At 55.5% G+C, this 17,276-nt stretch overlaps 2 protein-coding genes across 2 annotated transcripts; one reads left to right on the top strand and one right to left on the bottom strand.

Moving 5' to 3' along the window:
* Window positions 1-996: 996 nt before the first annotated feature.
* On the top strand, window positions 997-12,579 carry SGCA (sarcoglycan alpha). Its single transcript, XM_081270462.1, has 10 exons — window positions 997-1,054; window positions 1,803-1,922; window positions 2,017-2,171; window positions 2,380-2,452; window positions 2,844-3,042; window positions 3,540-3,702; window positions 5,093-5,301; window positions 5,536-5,562; window positions 10,068-10,260; window positions 10,537-12,579. Exons 1-9 carry the CDS (start codon window positions 1,018-1,020, stop codon window positions 10,246-10,248), a joined length of 1,164 nt encoding a protein of 387 aa, XP_081126588.1. The 5' UTR covers window positions 997-1,017; the 3' UTR covers window positions 10,249-10,260; window positions 10,537-12,579.
* LOC308635747 (histone H1.9-like) lies at window positions 5,571-10,058 on the bottom strand. The gene has a single exon (XM_081270463.1). It carries the CDS (start codon window positions 6,726-6,728, stop codon window positions 6,192-6,194), a length of 537 nt encoding a protein of 178 aa, XP_081126589.1. The 5' UTR covers window positions 6,729-10,058; the 3' UTR covers window positions 5,571-6,191.
* Window positions 12,580-17,276: the final 4,697 nt, after the last annotated feature.

Raw genomic sequence — 17,276 nt, 5'->3', positions numbered from 1 at the left:
CCTCTTCGGCAGCTGGTACCTGGTAGATCCGGTGTCACAGATGTGTTGCAAACATGATCATGCAGAAGTTCCACAATGACGCTGAGAGGTGAGCACTATTCATGCAGGCTTGTACTTGTGGACAGAGGCCTAAGAGGGCAAGTGACTCACTCAAGGCCACATCTTGGGGAGCCTCAAGGTGGGGCATATGCCCAGGCAAGCATGCCTCCAAGCCCATTCAGGTAGCCCCAGCTGCATGAACCAGAGAGGGCACCTCCTGTGCTCAGAGACAGGCTCCATGCAAGGCTTGCTCCTCCCAGACCTCCACACAGGGGATGCTTGGCCAGGAAACCAGCCCGGGGTGAACAGACACTTCCATTTGCTGTTCAGGAAGCTGTCACCCTGTCCCTTACACATACCTGTGTCAGGTTAGGGATAGGAAAGTACAGTGATCATAGTCCCCTAGGAGCCCAGAGCACCCATATCACCCCAGCTGTGACCTTGGATTGGACACAGGGATGCACACAGGAGCTAAGGGGAACCTTGCCTCAGAGAGGAGGGAACTCGTGCATTGAGCCAAAGTTGGCTGGTTTGGATGGTGAGGTGGAGGGAGGGAGGGAATATCAGGCAGAGGAAAGGGCTTATCAGCTAGGGAGAGGCAGAGTGAGGCTGGAGGAGCCTGTGTGCTTGCGTGTGTGTGTCTATAGTGTAGTGGAGAGATTTAGGCAGGATGGACCTGAAAGCCACCAGGAACTCAAGAACAGGATTTTAGAAGATCCCAAGTAGGCAGGTGGGTGGTTTAGAAAACTCTGTGGTCACGGGGAGGAGACGACTGACTGGAGGGACACTGAGGAGGGTGTCCACCCTAGATTCAGTGCCTGCTCTAGGTGGCAATGGGGAAGGCCCCCGTGGCTGAGGCTGGGACCCAGCTGCTCTGGGCCACCTCCCTTCGTCCCTCCCTCCTCCCTCTCTCCCTCCCTCCTCTTCTCCCTGCCCCTGTCTCTGTCACTCACAGGGGCCGGCCAGGCTGGGGCAGCCATGGTAGCAGCACTAATCTGGATTCCTCTCCTTGTGGGCAAGTTGGGGACTTTCTCAGGGGGAGGCCCAGGATGAAGGGTGGGTTTTCGGATGATGAGATGGAAGAATGGGGGTCCTTAGGGGAGGGATCTGTGGAGGGCAAGGTAGGGCCTGAAAGGCTCTGGGGTGCTGGCATCAAGGCAGGCCAGGATCCAGGGGCTGGGAGCTGGCTCCGGGGTGTAGGGCCTGGGAGGTCTGAGGCCTGAAGGTGTCCCGGGGCTGAGGTGGGCCTGAGTGCAGAGGCCGTAGGGTCATGCATGGGCCCTTTAATGGGCTGGCTGGGCTACAGCTTCTTCCAGGCCCAGGCTAAATTTGGCCCTAAGAGGGAGGGTGGGGCCGCTGAGGCACGTCCTCTTTGCTAGATTTCCCATGGCCTCTAGTGTAGGCCCTGGTCTTCTGTGAATATTAGGGAAGGCAGGTGGGGGTTCGGGGTTCCAGATGGCTCCTTTGAAGGCTCCTTTATCCCACTGTCCCCCCCCCCCAAGTCTCCTGGACATTCAGCATGGGGTTCATTTCCAAGTGTCATTAACAGATCCACCCCACACACCCCTCCCAGTCAAACACTAGTCCCTGCCCACTGCGACCCCAACAGGGGCCTCGATTGTTGAGGGGGGAGCCCTCCCGTCAATCCAACACGTCTTCCTTTGCTCAGAGGCAGCAGAGGCAGGGGCTTGGTGGGGAATGGAGCTTATGCTCTGACGGGACTGAGGCCATCTGTGTGTTTGGGGTTTGTGGGGTGCCCTCAGGTCTCCTGGCAGGACTGGGGGGCACCGAGGCCCAGCAGACCACACTTCACCCGCTGGTGGGTCGTGTCTTTGTGCACACACTGGATCATGCCACCTTCCTTCGTCTTCCGGAGCACATCGGTGAGAGGGGCCTGGTGGGCACCTGACGGGCTGGGGGGGTGCCTGGCCCTGGGCTCTGGTCAGGCATCCAATCCCCTCTTCCTTCCTCCACCAGCTGTCCCACCCACCGTCCGCATCACCTACCACGCCCACCTGCAGGGACACCCAGATCTGCCCCGGTGGCTCCGCTACACCCAGCGCAGCCCCTACAACCCTGGCTTCCTCTATGGTACCGCCACCCCAGAAGATCGTGGGCGCCAGGTCATCGAGGTGCCAGCAGGGACCCCCAGAACCTCCTGGGGGCGGGTCACCTTGGCCTCCTAGGGGCAGCCTTACCCACGGGAGTTGAGTGTTCCTTCACGGTCATTGACATAGAATTTCTATTACCTCTAACTGAGTTTCCCTATCAGTCCTCTCTGCCAGGCCCAGCTGTGCCACGGTCCCCGATTAACCCCACATCCCCCTTTCTACCCCCCAGGTCACAGCCTACAACCGGGACAGCTTTGATACCACTCGTCAGAGGCTGGTGCTGCTGATTGGGGACCCGGAAGGTATGGTCAGCTTCCCAGCTAATGCCAGTCTTGAGGAACCTCCTGGGAGGAGTGGTGGTTGTGGAAGGGAGAGGCTTGGACAGTAGGAGAGAGTGGGGTGCCAGGGAGGATGTGACATTGGTAGCTTTCAGGGAATGAGTGTTGGCTGGGGGTCCAGTCTCAGGCAGTGCTATTGTCCACTCTGCCCACAGACGGTGAGGGCTGGGTGAGTCATTGAGGCCACGGGGCAGTGAGTCACGGGGCAGGGCGTTTGGCACCTGTGAGGTTCAGGGTGCTGGGGGCAGGAAGGCGTGTGTGGGGATGTGGGAAGGAGCTTAGAGGAGGCTTGGGAAAGATCTGGGGGTGCAGAACGGGGGCTAGGGCAGCCTAAAGTGTTCACCTGGCTTCCCAGGCCCCCGGCTGCCTTACCAAGCTGAGTTCCTGGTGCGCAACCATGACGTGGAGGAGGTGCTGCCCTCGACGCCTGCCCACCGCTTCCTCACGGCCTTGGCGGGGCTCTGGGAGCCTGGGGAGCTGCAGCTGCTCAACATCACTTCTGCCTTAGACCGTGGGGGCCGTGTCCCTCTTCCCATTGAGGGCCGGAAGGAAGGGTCAGTGTGCAGTCCAGCAGGGCTTCCTAAAGCACAGGCTGTCCACTTGGGATCAGGGTGATGGGCATGAAGCAGGGACTCCCCCTAATTTCCAGATAGGGCTTTGTCCCCACTACACATCCTCGCCATGTCTGTCGATCTCCTCCTGGAGTCACACGGCCATCCACTCCCCTCCAGCCAACCCTTGCTTCCTTCTTGTCCTTCGTGGGCCTAAACCCCAGTTACCCTGAATCCTGCACTTCCTGCAGGTCCATCCAAGAACATCCCTAGGGGAATAGAGTGGGGTGCTCTATGTCCTGTCACCTTTACCCCAGATCTCAGGGAGAGGAGGCTGGGACCTCTCCTGCTGGGCCCCAGCTGCACCATGCTTCTGCCCCACCCCCATCCCATCCCCAGGTCCCAGCCTACAATCAGGTCAGCTTCAACACCCCCAGCAGAGTGGTGCCCAGGCGCCCCCCACCACGACTCTGCTGACTTTGGCTTTCACTTGTGCCCAGGGTGTATATCAAGGTGGGCTCTGCCTCACCCTTTTCTACCTGCCTGAAGATGGTTGCCTCCCCTGACAGCCACGCCCGCTGTGCCCAGGGCCAGCCTCCACTTCTATCCTGCTACGACAACCTGGCACCTCACTTCCGTGTTGACTGGTGCAATGTGTCCCTGGTGAGGAGTGGGTCATTTATTTCTACTTTTATTCAGGTGGTTAAAACCAAGCTTCTGCTAAATCAAGAAGAGTTAGCTCCCTCTTACTGGATTCAGCTGCATGCCAACTCTGTGCCAGGTGTCTTACACTGTCTCTCCTCTTAGACAAATGCAAACTATCCTGGAGTTATCATACTCAAGACACAGAAGCTCAGTTGCTCATTAGCCTGGATGATAGCTTCTTAGGGATTTGAGTACCTATATGGATGAAAGAATAACCCCTTGGATTTGAGGTAAAGAGGAGATCTAGTGTAGAAAAACCAGGGGGCCTAAAGTGTTCACCAATTAACAAGGTTGCACAGGCCTTCCCAAATGTCTGTTAAGAAAGGTGCTCCATTAATCCCAATGATCCTGCACCCGGGTAAGCAGTGAACTAGCTCCAGGCCTGGGGGTGGGGCATGGTCCCCTTAAGTTTCTCCCTCCATTCCTGCTGCTTCTCACTCCAGCCTTTCTGACTTCTCCAGTCCCGTGTGTATTGTGTATCCCTGGTCTCAGTCTCAACTTTAGTTTGTGCTCTGTCTTGTTCACACCACACACACACACACACACCCTGAAGTTCTACCTTCTGCCACAAGAGGGCGACAGAGTCTACGATCCACATCTGGAGTCTCCAGCTCCTAGTGTCCAGATCTGCCCAGCCCAAAAGCTAAATCCAGTAATGACTCCCCACAGGGCAGTCCCCAAAACCTTTGCCCACTGAGAGCTTCTGTGTGACAGCTTTGTCTGCTTCCCTCTGAGGTGCCCCTTTGCATACACACCTGCAACAGAAGCAGAGAGTTTCCAAGTAATAAACCAGGGAGGCTCACTACAGTGCTTTGGCATTTTAAGGGTCCTTAGAGATGCCAATCCAGGCTAGAAACCGCTGGTGCTCTCTGTTCCTGGGAGTGGACCAATAGACAGGGACTCATTCATGGTCCCACAATCAGGGACTTGTCATTGATGACATCCGAGCACTCAGTATGTGCTGGGCATTGTACACTAAGCATGATTCAGCTTATTACCCCGGGAGGCAGGTACACTGTGATCACTCTGAGTTTACAGATGAGGAAACCCAGGCACAAAGGCAAACCTCCCCAGTTAGACACTAGACTGAGTCAGGATTCAAACCCAGGCAGTCAGACCCTAGAACTGGACGCTAACCATTGTATAATCCTACTTCTCCTAGCATTGGCCTCTCGTCTCCTGGTCAAGTGCTTGTCCTGCTAGTCACATGAGCTAGGAGCAGCAGGCTGGAAGAATCCTTGTGGTTGCAGAGGGGCATAGAGTAGAGCCCTGTAACCTCTGATCTGACCCCTGGAGGTCGCTGTGTCCAGCCAGCAGCTCCTGGGTTGGCCGTGGGCTCTCTGTGCAGGTGGATAAGTCAGTGCCAGAGCCGGTAGATGAGGTGACCACCCCAGGCGACGGAATTCTGGAGCATGACCCATTCTTCTGTCCACCGACGGAGGCCACAGCCCAAGACTTCCTGGCAGATTTCCTGGTCACTCTCCTGCTGCCTTTGCTGGTGGCCCTTCTGCTTACCTTGCTGCTGGCCTATGTCATGTGTTGCCGGCGAGAAGGACGGTGAGTGTGGAGAAAAATGGAGGGCAGGGCCCCTGTGGCCCTTGAGCTGTGTGGGACGCTCTCAAAAAGTGAGGTTCTGAGCTAGAGGAAGAGTGAGGGGCCCCTTTCTGGGCAGCTGGGACTCTAGGCCTGCCTAGCCTGGGACCAGATTATGATGAACACCCACATTGCAGCCCTGGGGACACCAGGGGTGAGCTCAGAGCAGGACTAACCCTCTCCCTTACTCTTCCACAGATTGAAGAGAGACCTGGCCACCTCTGAGTAAGTAGGAGAAAGCTGGGGGCTGGGTGGGAACCCCCTTGACTGTCCCATTGGGCTCCCCAACCTCCATAAGCAACAGAGACAAACTAGATTACTCTTGAGATGGAGGGGGCTGCCCTTGACCTTGGAGCCCTGGCCCCAGGCTGAGTGGGTGCTGGGCCTGATCTTGCATTATTTCTGGTCATAGAAGAGTCTGCTGTAACAAAGGGCAGGGGGACCTGTTACTGTCCTGGGGAAAGTGCTTGAGCAGCTCTCAGGTGGGCGCGCACGCATGTGCGCACACACGCACACACACACACACACACACTCTCCAGGCTGCGCTCTGCTACACAATCACTCCATCAGTCTTTCTAGCCTCAGATTCTCCCCGTGCAAGGACCTAGGTGCAACTGTGACAGCTATGGACGCTTTCCGTTCTGTCTTTCCCCAATCCATCTCACTTATTTTGTCCCTGGTCCCCCTACACAGCCTTGCCCCTCCTTCCCAAACCCCAGCCCTCTTCCCCTCTTGCTCCCTGAGCCCCAGAGAGTCCAGGAGGCCAGAGAGGAGTAAGTTGGGATTCCTTTTTATTCTCACTGCCCTGAGCCTGTGGCACCGGGCACTCCTGCCTGCTTGGCTGGCCTGCTCTGTTAATGGCGGCGGCATTTGGCCACCCTGCGAACCCCTTTGAAAAGCCGCTTGTGGCCCTGTTTGGAGCCCAGAAGCGACCTGCGCTGCCCAGACCGGCGCTGCCCAGATCCGCGGTGCCCCGGCCGGCGCCGCCGCCGCTGCTGCCGTCTCTTGGCCTTAAGCTTGGAGGCCCGCTTCTTGCCCAGGCGGAAGGAGCCCGAGGTTCCCCTGCCGGTCACCCGCTGGAGCATGCCGTTGTCCACCAGCTTCTTGAGCACACGCTTGAAACGCCAGATGTTGTGGGCCATGTTGTAGCCGTTGTTGGTGACAGCCTTCTTCAGAGCTGCCAGGGATACGCGGTGGCGTGTCCCCTTTTCTGCCATAGCCCTCATGATCACCTTGGACATGCTGAGCTTCCGGTGGGCTTTGGGGGAGGTGCAGTGTGCGTTCTCACTCTTGTTAGGGGCTCCTGATGCGCTGGCCTGCCGGCCTCCACCCATGGCAGCGTTTGAGGCCGAGGGTACGGATGGGGACTGCAGCAAGGTGTCTTTCTGCATCTCTCCCTGGGATGGCTGAAGGGAGCTAGGTGCAGGGACCTCCAGGGTGGCGGCTGGAAGTCTCCACTGGGCGGCTCTCGATGGTGGGCGAACTGCGTCCTGGCTCCTGTTCTCCTCAGAGGCTTTCTTGAAGGGCTTTGGCCTCGCCTTGCCCTGGGGGGCTAGAAGGAGGACCAAGGATGATCACCCACGGTTGGCCTCAGCAGTCTTGTGCTGTGGGGTCAGGGGGTGGTGGGTTTATCTCTGTGGTGACCTCAGGGAGGCATTGTGAGGCCACCAGAATCCTGCAGAGGTCACAGTGGTCCCATAGTTCCCTCCTGGGCAGAGCAGACAGGAGGGGAGTCTGAAGTGTGGGCATCTGACCTTCCAGGTGCCCTGTGAGGGAGAGCTGTGTCTTGTGGGGGCCACATGGAAGGGTGCAGCCCAGGTGCACGCTTATGTGCACCTGTGCCTGAGAGGACTGCAGGGTGTCCTTAGCCCTCAGCTTTAAACTACCGGCTTGATCTCACCGTCTCTGCTCACTGGGTCTTTGTTCCTCTGAGTCGGGAGAATACAAACATTTAAACATCAGAATTATACCAACATAATTTTTATGGGGAATGTGCTTTCTGGTGTAAGCAGAAATGAAATTCCTTGATCTATGGAAGTCGATTTTATTCCTCAAACAACTTTCTATGCAAAGCAGTCAAAGGGCTTTGCTTTTATTTTCTGTGTTCATTGTTATTTTACAGACTCCCCCCCACCCGGTAGTTGAGATCAATGATTTTCCATATAAATTTCACAGAGAGGATTTCATTCCTCAGTTTTGGTGGCGGGGGTGGTGGTGGTGGTGGTGGTGCCAAATTTGATCAATTGTCTCTGTTGTGATTTTGTCTTGTGACCAGTCTTTGCTTTCTGCTTTGGGTCAATTATGTAGCTTGGATATTGTCGGGGAAATCTGCTTCCCTGGTCAATCTGGAATCAATAACCAATTTTGCCAAGTGTGATATTAGCCTTTATCATCTTGGGTTTTGTGCTGATTTATTTCCACGAAATTCCGTTTTTCTGCTTTGTTCGATGTCTGCCATTTTTCCAAATTATCCAGAAATTGTGATTCTTCGGGCTATTTTTCACCTCTATCAGATTTAACTGGTAACAGACTCCTCCAGGCCCCAAAGACACTGTGCCGGACGCACAGCATACAGGGTCACGTGTCAGCGGGGTGAGACCTGGGGCCACGTGTGTGAATGCCCTCTGTTCTAGTGCTGATGTGGAAGGCCTGGGGGGGGGGGGAAGGCACCGAGGGGCCTGGCATCTGCTTTGGCTCTAAGAAAATATCCCCAGAATATTTTTCCACCCGTGTATTGCCAGAGTGAGGAGCCCGGATGTGGGGCTGGGGTGGGAGGGACCCATGGAGGAGTCCCTCCCTCCTAGGCGTCACTAGGTGGCTCTCTACCTCAGCACCCACACGTCTTGCTCTCTTCCCTCAGCCTCTCCTTGCTCAGGAATGGAAAATTGTGTTTTGGAAAACTCCATTTGCCAAATTCCAGACTTAAAAGCTCACCTTAACCTTCCCCTGGCCTTAGACAGCACTTCTTCCCCTGACTGGGTCCCACTCCCCCTGGGGACTGTGGCCCATTCTGGGTGAGGTGGCACACGTTTCTGTAACCTCTCAGGCTCTAACTGGGGTCCTCACTGAAACTAAGACAGGCCTGGGGATGATTTTCCCTCCCCTACCTGATTAGTAACTCGGTGGCAAGTCACGTCGCTTCAGCCTGCCCAGGACCCCAGCCACCCTTAAGAAAATCAATTCTTATTGTTTGGAATGAGAAGTCCCTGCTCTGACCCAGCAGGAAACCAGGTAGTCCGGGGAAATGTCACCACGCAGGGCCAACAAATATGGATGGGTTTGTGTAAAAAGGGCTTGGACACACCCCTGGGGCAAGTGTCCCATAATCATAGATACTGCTGGCTACAAGCCTGACCAGGGGATGGCCTGGGTGATTTTCCTGGATTAATGCATACAACTATATCTCGGATGAGGAAATAGAGGCACAAAGGGGTTGTCATTGGCCCAAGGTCACTTAGCAGTAAGCAGTGGAACCCAGGTTCCAACCCAAAGCTGCTCCTCCTGTTTAACCGTGGTGCTACCCAGCTCCTCAGAAGAACTGAAACTCGGCCCTGCAGCAGAAAGCAGGCAAGTGAGGGCATCAAATGAAAACAAGGCTGAGTCTTCTGAGGAGGACCTGAAGCTAGAGCTCAGGAAGGACTTCCCCCACAGGCGTGGTCATTCAGTGCTGCTGGGACTTCCAGAGGCTGAGGATGGAGCCTGAGGCTGGGCGTAAAGGAGCCTTGGTCTGAAACAGACAGGGACAAAGGCCAGTGATGGGGTAGGCTGAGCTGGGGCTGGGAGGGGGGGGTCAGGATATAAAGGGGGCAGAGAGCAGCCTGAGGAGCCAAATGATGAGATGCCCGTGTCTCAGCAGGACATGGGGAAGGTGTTCCAGGAAGGGAGACAGGTTGGCAAAAGCTAGGAAGTGAGAGAAGGCCAGGGAGACGGTAGGTTTACCAGGCGGACAAAGAGACAGGAGGGAAAGGAGACGGTTAGATGATCTGTGTTTGGAATGAGTACTGAGAGAAGGAGCTGAGTGCTAGAAGGGACCAGGAGTCATCAGAATACAAGAGCAGAATACAGTCAGGGCCCTAACTGGGAAGAACACACCTGCAATACCAGCAACTCAGGAGGCTGAGGCAGGAGGATTACAAATTTGAGGCCAGTCTCAGCCATGTAACAAGGCCCTAAGCAACTTAGCGAGACTGTCTCAAAAAATAAAAAGGGCTCAGGATGTAGTTCAGTGTCAGAGTTCCCCCAGGTTCAATTTCTAGTATGGAAAATAAAATAAAATAACAACATTAAAAAAAAACTAAAAACCCAAAACAATATAAAGCCTAGAAAACACCGGCCTCTGCAAATATATATCCACTGTGGATGTATTTAAGCCTGTGTCTCATTATCTACCACTGAGACACAATCTCATTTAATCTTCAGAACAATTTAGAGGGTGGGCATTATTATCCCAGTTTACTGTTGGAGAACCTGAGACACAGTGTGGTTAAGCAACTTGACAGGCACACACAGCTTTGAGCTCAGACTGTTGGCACCCAGAGCCTGTGCACCCATCACTGGGCACAAACAGACACCATGGAGTTTCCTGTTTTTGTTCTCTGATCCCACATGCTGTGTAAGCCCCCTCACCAACCCCCACCAAGAAGTAGTGGGGCAGCCTGCAGGGTGGCTGAGAGGCAGTGCCAGGCCCTGGGGGACTAACCCTGACAGTGACTCCTTGCCCGTGTCTCCAGCATCCAGATGGTCCACCATTACACCATCCACGAGAACACAGAGGAGCTGCGGCAGATGGCAGCCGGCCGCGAGGTGCCCCGGCCTCTCTCCACCCTGCCCATGTTCAATGTGCGCACAGGCCAGCGGCTGCCTCCCCGCGTGGACAGCGCCCAGGTGCCCCTCATCCTGGACCAGCACTGAGCGCCCTGTCAGGTAGGTCCAGCCGGGCCTTGTTTCTGGAAACAAGATGGCCCCTGTCTCAAAGCTGGGGTGATGAGGTCAGGGGAAGGCAGCGCCCAGAGACCGGCCAGTTTGTGGCAGGGGGCGCTCAGCAGGGTCAAGGTTATACCTCCCGCTGCACTCAGGGTCAGAGGTCAAGGTGGGGAAGCAGGCCACCCGAACCGGGGTTTGGCTCTGTCTGTCCTCCTGTCTGTCTCCCCTGCTTCCAATTCCAGCCCTGACCTCAGACTCCCTTTTCTCTCCACTCAGAGAGCTGCAGACCCCTCCCACTGGCTGATTCTTGCTCCCGGCCCAGTTGGACCCCAGGCTCTGAACAAGCAGAGGGATGAGGTGGGGAGGGCTAAGGTGTTTGGAGTCAGGACCCCCAGAATAAAATGCCTGCTGCCCTGCTCATCTGATGCTGCCAGCATGCTCTTCCCCACAGCCTCCTCCCAGCAGCCTCCTCCTAACAGCCTCCCGCGGTCCTCACTGTCTACATTTCCCTTTTGACCTTCTGGGAGTCCCCGGAGACTGCCAGCCAACTCTGGGCTCCTAGCATTTTGCTGTTTGCTCAGATTTTCAGGAAGAGGGAAGGATCTGCTATATGCAGCTCTCATATGAACCTGACAATGAGAGAATCCTGGATCATTACATCCGTTTTATAGATAAGAAAAGTGAGAACTATGGAGAGTAAGTGATTGACCCAAGGTCCCAAAGCAAGTGGCTGGAGGACTGAGGGGCTCGCCAAGCAGAAGATCTCGACCCTGACCTGGAAACGTAGTTAACACCTGTCACAGTCCCTTGGAGGGGGTCTCTTTGTAGGTTGTGTCGAGAGAGAAGCCAATCTAGAAATGGAGAGAGGTTAGGAGGCAGGACAGAATGCCCCAGGCTTGAGGGCTCCCCTCCTGGTGGCTCCTCCAGAGAAAGGACAAGAGAATCCGCACAGCTTAGAATACTGAGCTGAGTGCCACAGAGTGCCTTGTCCCCAGGAGCCCGGGAGAGCTCAGCTGGCTGTGCAGGGGCCCGAGGTTATTTTTCCAGGTGGCTACAACCAAAGTGGGCCAGCTCACTGCCATCTGTGCCTTCTCCAGTCTCAAGTTTTACCACTCCCATGTGAGGGCAAGTCTGAGATCAAACCAGAGAGGTGACCCAGATAAAGCAGAGGAGCAGGGACACGTGGCTCAGGCTTCTCGAGGTGGCAACTGCAAGAGAATCCAGCCAGGGCCTGGCACCCAGCACCCTGGCCCGCCTCACCCTTTCTCTGCTGGGGAACGCCAGCATTCCCTCACCCCAACACCTCCCTAAAGGCTGCCGTTCTGGTCTCTGCCCTAACGGCATGTTCTCAAAGAGGCCTCCCAGTCTGCCTTTGGCCTTGGGACCCCCTCGCAGTCCTCCTTGCTCTCTGAGAGATGCCCTGTAGGCTCCCTGCTTCGCTCTGTGTGTGCTCAATGAGTGCTTGCTGAGCGATGGCTCTAGGTGCCCCCTCTACCCACATGGGGGCACACACCGTGCCAGCTCTGTGCCTCTGCCAGCCTCAACGAATGCTTATGGACTCAGTGTTCAGTGCATTCATTAACTAGCTAATGGCCATGGGGCACTGGGGGTGGGGGCAGGAGAGGCTTTAGCAATAGGCTTGCTTAGCCCTTTGCCCAGAGAGGAGGAGCAGCCTCCTTAAGAACTAGGCGCAAACCCAGACAGACCAGGGCGCCTCTGCTTCTCCTGGGCCCATCATCTGATGGAAAGCTCGGGAGTTGCAGGGAATCTGCTCAGACCAGAGGCTTGGAGCAGCCAGCCTGCAGCCTGGGCTGGCTCCCTCCCGCCCTGGCCTCCTGAGGAGGGGGCTGCAGTCTCCCCAGTCACCCTCTGGCCCCAGTGGCAGGCAGACCTTGGGCCTCCTCTGTGCTCTTCCTGTGCTGGCCAGGGATGGGGGAATGCGAGGCCAGCTCCCCGCCCCCTGTTTCCCCGATCCGGTCTTGGGGTCTTGGCAGCACCTTCCTCCCCGCTCAGCTCCAAGGAGCACACGGGAGTCTGGCCGCCTGCCTGAGAGGAAGTGGCCCAGACAAGTAGCCGGAGGATGGCGGGATGGCGTGACTGCAGAGGACTGAGAGCCGTGCCCAGGCACACACACGCGACAGCCAGCTGCCCAGCGGCGCACGGGGAAGACTCAGTCACACTCAGTGCTGCGCTGCCAGCCCCTCCCAGAAAGGCAAGAGTCTACTGCAGTCACACCCCGCTCCCCACAAACCCTGGCAGAGGGGCAGCTGCCCCCAAGCCCCACCTCCACCCCCAGACAGCCCCACACTCTGCTCCCCATCTCCAGTCCCACTGTTGGCTGGGCCTGACAACTCGTGGCCTGACTCTCCATATTTCCTCAGCCCTTTCAATGGGCCAGACCTAGGGACACAGGGCCCCACCTACAGTAGGCCTCAGACCCTGGAGGCACACTTCCCCTGAGCAGGACTGGATGGGGCTTTGCCACACCTCAGCTGCTCAGCTGCCGAGAACGAGTTCAATCATCATACCTGCCTTGGGCTGTTGGGGGACTTCATGAGGACAAGGCACTCTCTCGTGGCTCCCAGGAATGGGGACCTGATTATACATAAGCCTTCTGCAGTCTCTCCAAGGCCAGCTGTCCTTGAGGTCTCCCCGCCTCCCTTAAGACCCAGGCTAAATTGACTCCATGTCCACCTAGGCCTTCTGAAGAGTTCAGCTTCTCCCTGTGAGTCAGGGCGGATGCCTAAATTCGCACCCTCCTTGGTACAGAACTGCTATGTGGTGTGGCGCTGTCCTGCCCACTTGAAATGTGCCCGGTCCAAACTAAAGAGGTGCTGTTAAGTAGAGGGATGAAGTTATATTTGGGGAGATACTGGGCTCAATAAAAAACATTATTAAAATTAATGTTTCTTGTTTCTTTTTTAATTTTTTTAATGTGGCCACTAGGAAATTAAAAAAAGACATGTGTGGCTCACATTCTATTTTTAGGGGAAGGTGCAGGTTCCATGACTCCAGATACTTTATCTCTGCTCCAGATGGACTCTGGCTCAGAACTCAGTCCCTTCCGTGCTTTCTACTGAACCTGCTCACTCAGCCCTCCTGCTTGCATCTGGGGAACCCTGGTGGGGAGTGAAAGAGTTTGTCCCACAGAAATGAGTCCCCTAGAACTTGGATGTTAGCCTCCTTACTCTAGAATGTGCTTGCGTCCTGACAATGGCCTTGGTCGTCCTCCTTTTTTTTTATAATTTTTACGTTGTGGATGGACACAGTGCCTTTATTTAATTACTTAATTAATTTATTTTTATGTGGTGCTGAGGCTCGAGCCCAGTGCCTCACCCGTGCTAGACAAGGGCACTCACTACCACTGAGCCCCAACCCCCGCTCACCATTGTCCCCTTCCTTGCTTCTCTGCCCTTCTCTTTCAGCAGCTCTTCTTCTGGGTCCCTCATTGTCCCATGCGAGGAGAATACCAATTTTTCCTGCACCCGTGGGTATCAAACTCATCTCCTCCCTGGCTTAGTCTTGCACAGCCTCTGCTCAGTGTTGAAATTTCCAAGGGTCTAAGGATCTGTCACCCTCCCAGACAAAGGCCAGCCCTCTTCCCAGGTCTTGTCTCTTGGGCCATCCACATGCCACCCAGCCCAACTTGGTAACTTCCAGAGCACACACCCAGAGAGAGGGCCACAGAGACATAGCTTCTCACTAGCACCAGGACTCCCACTGGTGCTGGGACTTCAGGTGATAGTCTGTCCCCACACTCACCCTCTCCTCGTCTCCCCACACCCTCCCTACTCATATCTGGTCCATCCTCCTTCACACAGGCAGACCCTCCTATGCCTATGGACACATATGTCCCAAATGCTATGACCCATGCCTTCCACAGCTCACATGGCATCTCCTCCACTGCCCCACATGTGACAAAGCTGCCCTCATTGTGTACAGACTCCCCCCCGCCCCGCACACCTCTCCATCGCACACCCCTCCACACATGTGCGGGACCTCATGCCATGGATAGGACACCCATGGGTGGGCAGAGCAAGGCACATTCCCATTCATGGGCACCTACCAGGAGACCCAAGTAGGGACCCCCAGAGGCACCTGCCTCACCTCCTCACATCATTGCTCAGGCCTCCCCAAGTGGGTGTTGGTTTTGTGAACAGCCCCACGTTGTCCCACATGCAGCCCCCACCCCCACGCCAAGGCTTCCACACTCCAGCGAGTCAGCCCTCCCCCCGCCCCTCCTCCCCGTCACCAGCTCCAATGTCTAGGAAAGTCAGAGGACCTGGAAAACTGAGGGGTGAGATGCTGGGGGGAAAAAAGAGGGAAAACCCACCAGATTACGGATATAGAAAATCCTGCCAGGAGACGGATGGGATCAGGCCTCCGAAGGGACCCAGGGTTCCAGGACAGTGGTGAAAATTAAAAATTCAAGTGAAGGCTCCTCTTTTTCTAGAGTTTTCCGTCTGGATTTGACTGAAAAGTTAGCATAGGAACTTAGTCTTCCTGCTCACAGAGAGGACCAAGGCAAATCCTGAGGAGCAGAGCTGAGAGCAGCAGGCACCATGCCACCACGCAGGACACAGTGAGGGTCCCCGGACAGGGTCTGGCAGCTGTATTTAGGGCAGCTGTGATGTCAGCGGAAAGGAGGGCTTGAGTTGGCAGTGTGGTACAATGGCTCCATTGTCCCCCTCCCCTTCTGTCCTGAACACACACTGAAACCACACACCATCCCCACACCACGTGACACAGACACGAGGTCACAAGGTGGGGCCTGCCACCTCGACAGCCCACAGATGGGTACACACAGGTACACACACGCAATAACACATCCACAAGCAGATTTTCAGGCATGTAGGCGAGAGGCACGGTCACGCTCTCAGAGCTATGCTGCCTGAGACAGTAGCCACCGACCCACAGAGTTCTTAAATTAATGACAGTTAATAAAAGTAAGAATTGCATCCCTCAGTCACTAGTCACATTTCAAATGCTTGGTAGCCCAGGGATTCACAGCTACTCTATGGCACTGCCCAGGTAGAGGACCCGTCCGTCATTGCCTTCTGCTCCCCTGCCCCAGGCGGTTTTCACTGCTCTTTCTCACACTTAGCACACCTGCACACAGGTAAGGGGCGCCTCTCTCACATTCTTTTTTTTTTTTTTTTTTTTTGATGGTGCTGGGGATTGAACCCAGGGCCTTGTGCATGTAAGGCTAGCACTCTACCCACTGAGCTACATCCCCAGCCTCTCTCACATTCTTACTATTCCTTCTCCCTAATATCTACAGACTGTGCACAGGGACTGGCCTCTGGCCTGGGGAGAACAGGGTGGGATGTGGTGACATGGATGTGGAAGAAGCCTCTGTGAGCTCAGAGGGCCAATCTCAGTCTGGGGTGGACAGGGGAATGAGCAGGGGCAATGGGATATTTGAACCCGGTATGGAGCAAACAGAGAGAAGGAACATCATGTCAGGCAAAGAAAAGCCATAAAGCGGGTAGTGGGTGCATATGTGGGAATCGTGATCACCTTTTCTGGCTTGAGTGACAGATGTGGGCTGGGGAGGGGACAGTGAGCCTGAACAGGTGGGTACTGGCCAGGTAGAGGCTTAGATGTTGAGCTCAGGAAGCTTTCAGATCCCCATGGGGCCAGATGGGGTTGGGGCCTGAACAGCAAGAGTCGTGGGCACCAAAGGTTCAGTTAGGTGGGGTTGCCTGGGCAGCGTGTCAAGCAGACCCACATCACCAAGCAAATGCATCGATAAACTGATCAACAGGACCCATGCAGCTCTGGATATTTTGCATATGAGTAAGGCTTCTTTTATAGGCTGTATTTTTAATTTCGTTTTTCTACTGTTCTACTATAGTAGAGGTGCTAATGATGAATTATTAAAGGCCATCATTAATGGCCATGAATACTCAATGACAGACACAGTATTGGCATTGCCAATGGATGGCCTCTGAGGACTTGTGCCTCTCTCCATAGACCTGAGGGAGGTGCACAGGTCAGCCTTCTTTTTCCTTTGAGGTTTGGGCTCTGGAATGTTGGACAGGGGTGGGGGCAGCTGTCGTCTCCCTGTCTCCCCACCTTTGGACGCCCTGTTTGCTGCAGGTTTCCGACTCTCTGGATTCTCTGCTCCCCACTGATCACACACCACTGTCCCTATTTCCTGAGATGCGGGAGCTAGCCGGCCACCTTCCCTTCAGGTTGTAAGGCAAGGGCAGCCAGGGGCAGGCAGAGGTGAGGGAAAAGAGAAGGGAGGAGGAGAAGGAGGAAGAGAAAGCAAGAATTTGGGAAAAGGAGAGAGAGAGAGAGAGAGAGAGAGAGAGAGAGAGAGAGAGAGAGAGAGAGAGAGAGAGAGAGAGAGAGAGAGAGAGAGAGAGAGAGAGAGAGAGAGAGAGAGAGAGAGAGAGAGAGAGAGAGAGAGAGAGAGAGAGAGAGAGAGAGAGAGAGAGAGAGAGAGAGAGAGAGAGAGAGAGAGAGAATATGAAGAAAAGGGTCAGAGGCAGGCCCGGGCACCTCCACAGGCTGCCGGCTCCCTGCCATCTTGCGCTCTGGGCATACAGAAAACCAAGAGGGCCCTACACTGTCCTGGGGGTAACACCTGCAGGAGTCTTAACTGACACTCTCCAAGACCCCCAGGAGACTCTTGAGATAGTCCCCGAGAGCAAGCAAGTGCCTTCCTTTCCCGCTGTCCCTCCCAGGTGTACTAGCAGGCTCAGCAGACCCCTTCCTGTGCTGAACTGCTGGCTCCTTGGTGTGAAGAGGGGGTAGAGGCCAGATGTCCCTTTTGTGTTTGTCCAAGGAAAGGGTGTGCAGAGGGGCTCCCAGGTCCCCCTCAGCAGTCCCATGTCTCTCCCCCTCCCAGAACCCACAGGCAGCACCTCTTTCAGCCCAGCCCTGCAGCCTGCCCACAGCGTAGAAATCTGATGGGTGTTCATGGGAGGGTAGGCATGAGGCCAGGCGACCCAGGATCTGAAGGGGCGTGTGCTTGTGTGTGTGTGTGTGTGTGTGTGTGTGTGTGC

This window comes from Spermophilus citellus, assembly GCF_964194105.1.
Source record: "Spermophilus citellus genome assembly, chromosome: 17".
Classification (NCBI taxonomy): Eukaryota; Metazoa; Chordata; class Mammalia; order Rodentia; family Sciuridae; genus Spermophilus; species Spermophilus citellus.
Note: the sequence above shows the minus strand (reverse complement) of the source record. Positions and strands in the feature narration are given on the sequence as shown.

Bases quoted from the DNA above. Each gene is read 5' to 3' on its own strand.
- SGCA (XM_081270462.1), top strand. From the start codon at position 1,018: ATGGTAGCAGCACTAATCTGGATTCCTCTCCTTGTGG. The intron at 1,055-1,802 runs GCAAGTTGGGGA...GGGTGCCCTCAG, and splicing joins CTGGATTCCTCTCCTTGTGG to GTCTCCTGGCAGGACTGGGG. The intron at 3,043-3,539 runs GTCAGTGTGCAG...ACTTGTGCCCAG, and splicing joins ATTGAGGGCCGGAAGGAAGG to GGTGTATATCAAGGTGGGCT.
- LOC308635747 (XM_081270463.1), bottom strand. From the start codon at position 6,728: ATGCAGAAAGACACCTTGCTGCAGTCCCCATCCGTACCCTCGGCCTCA.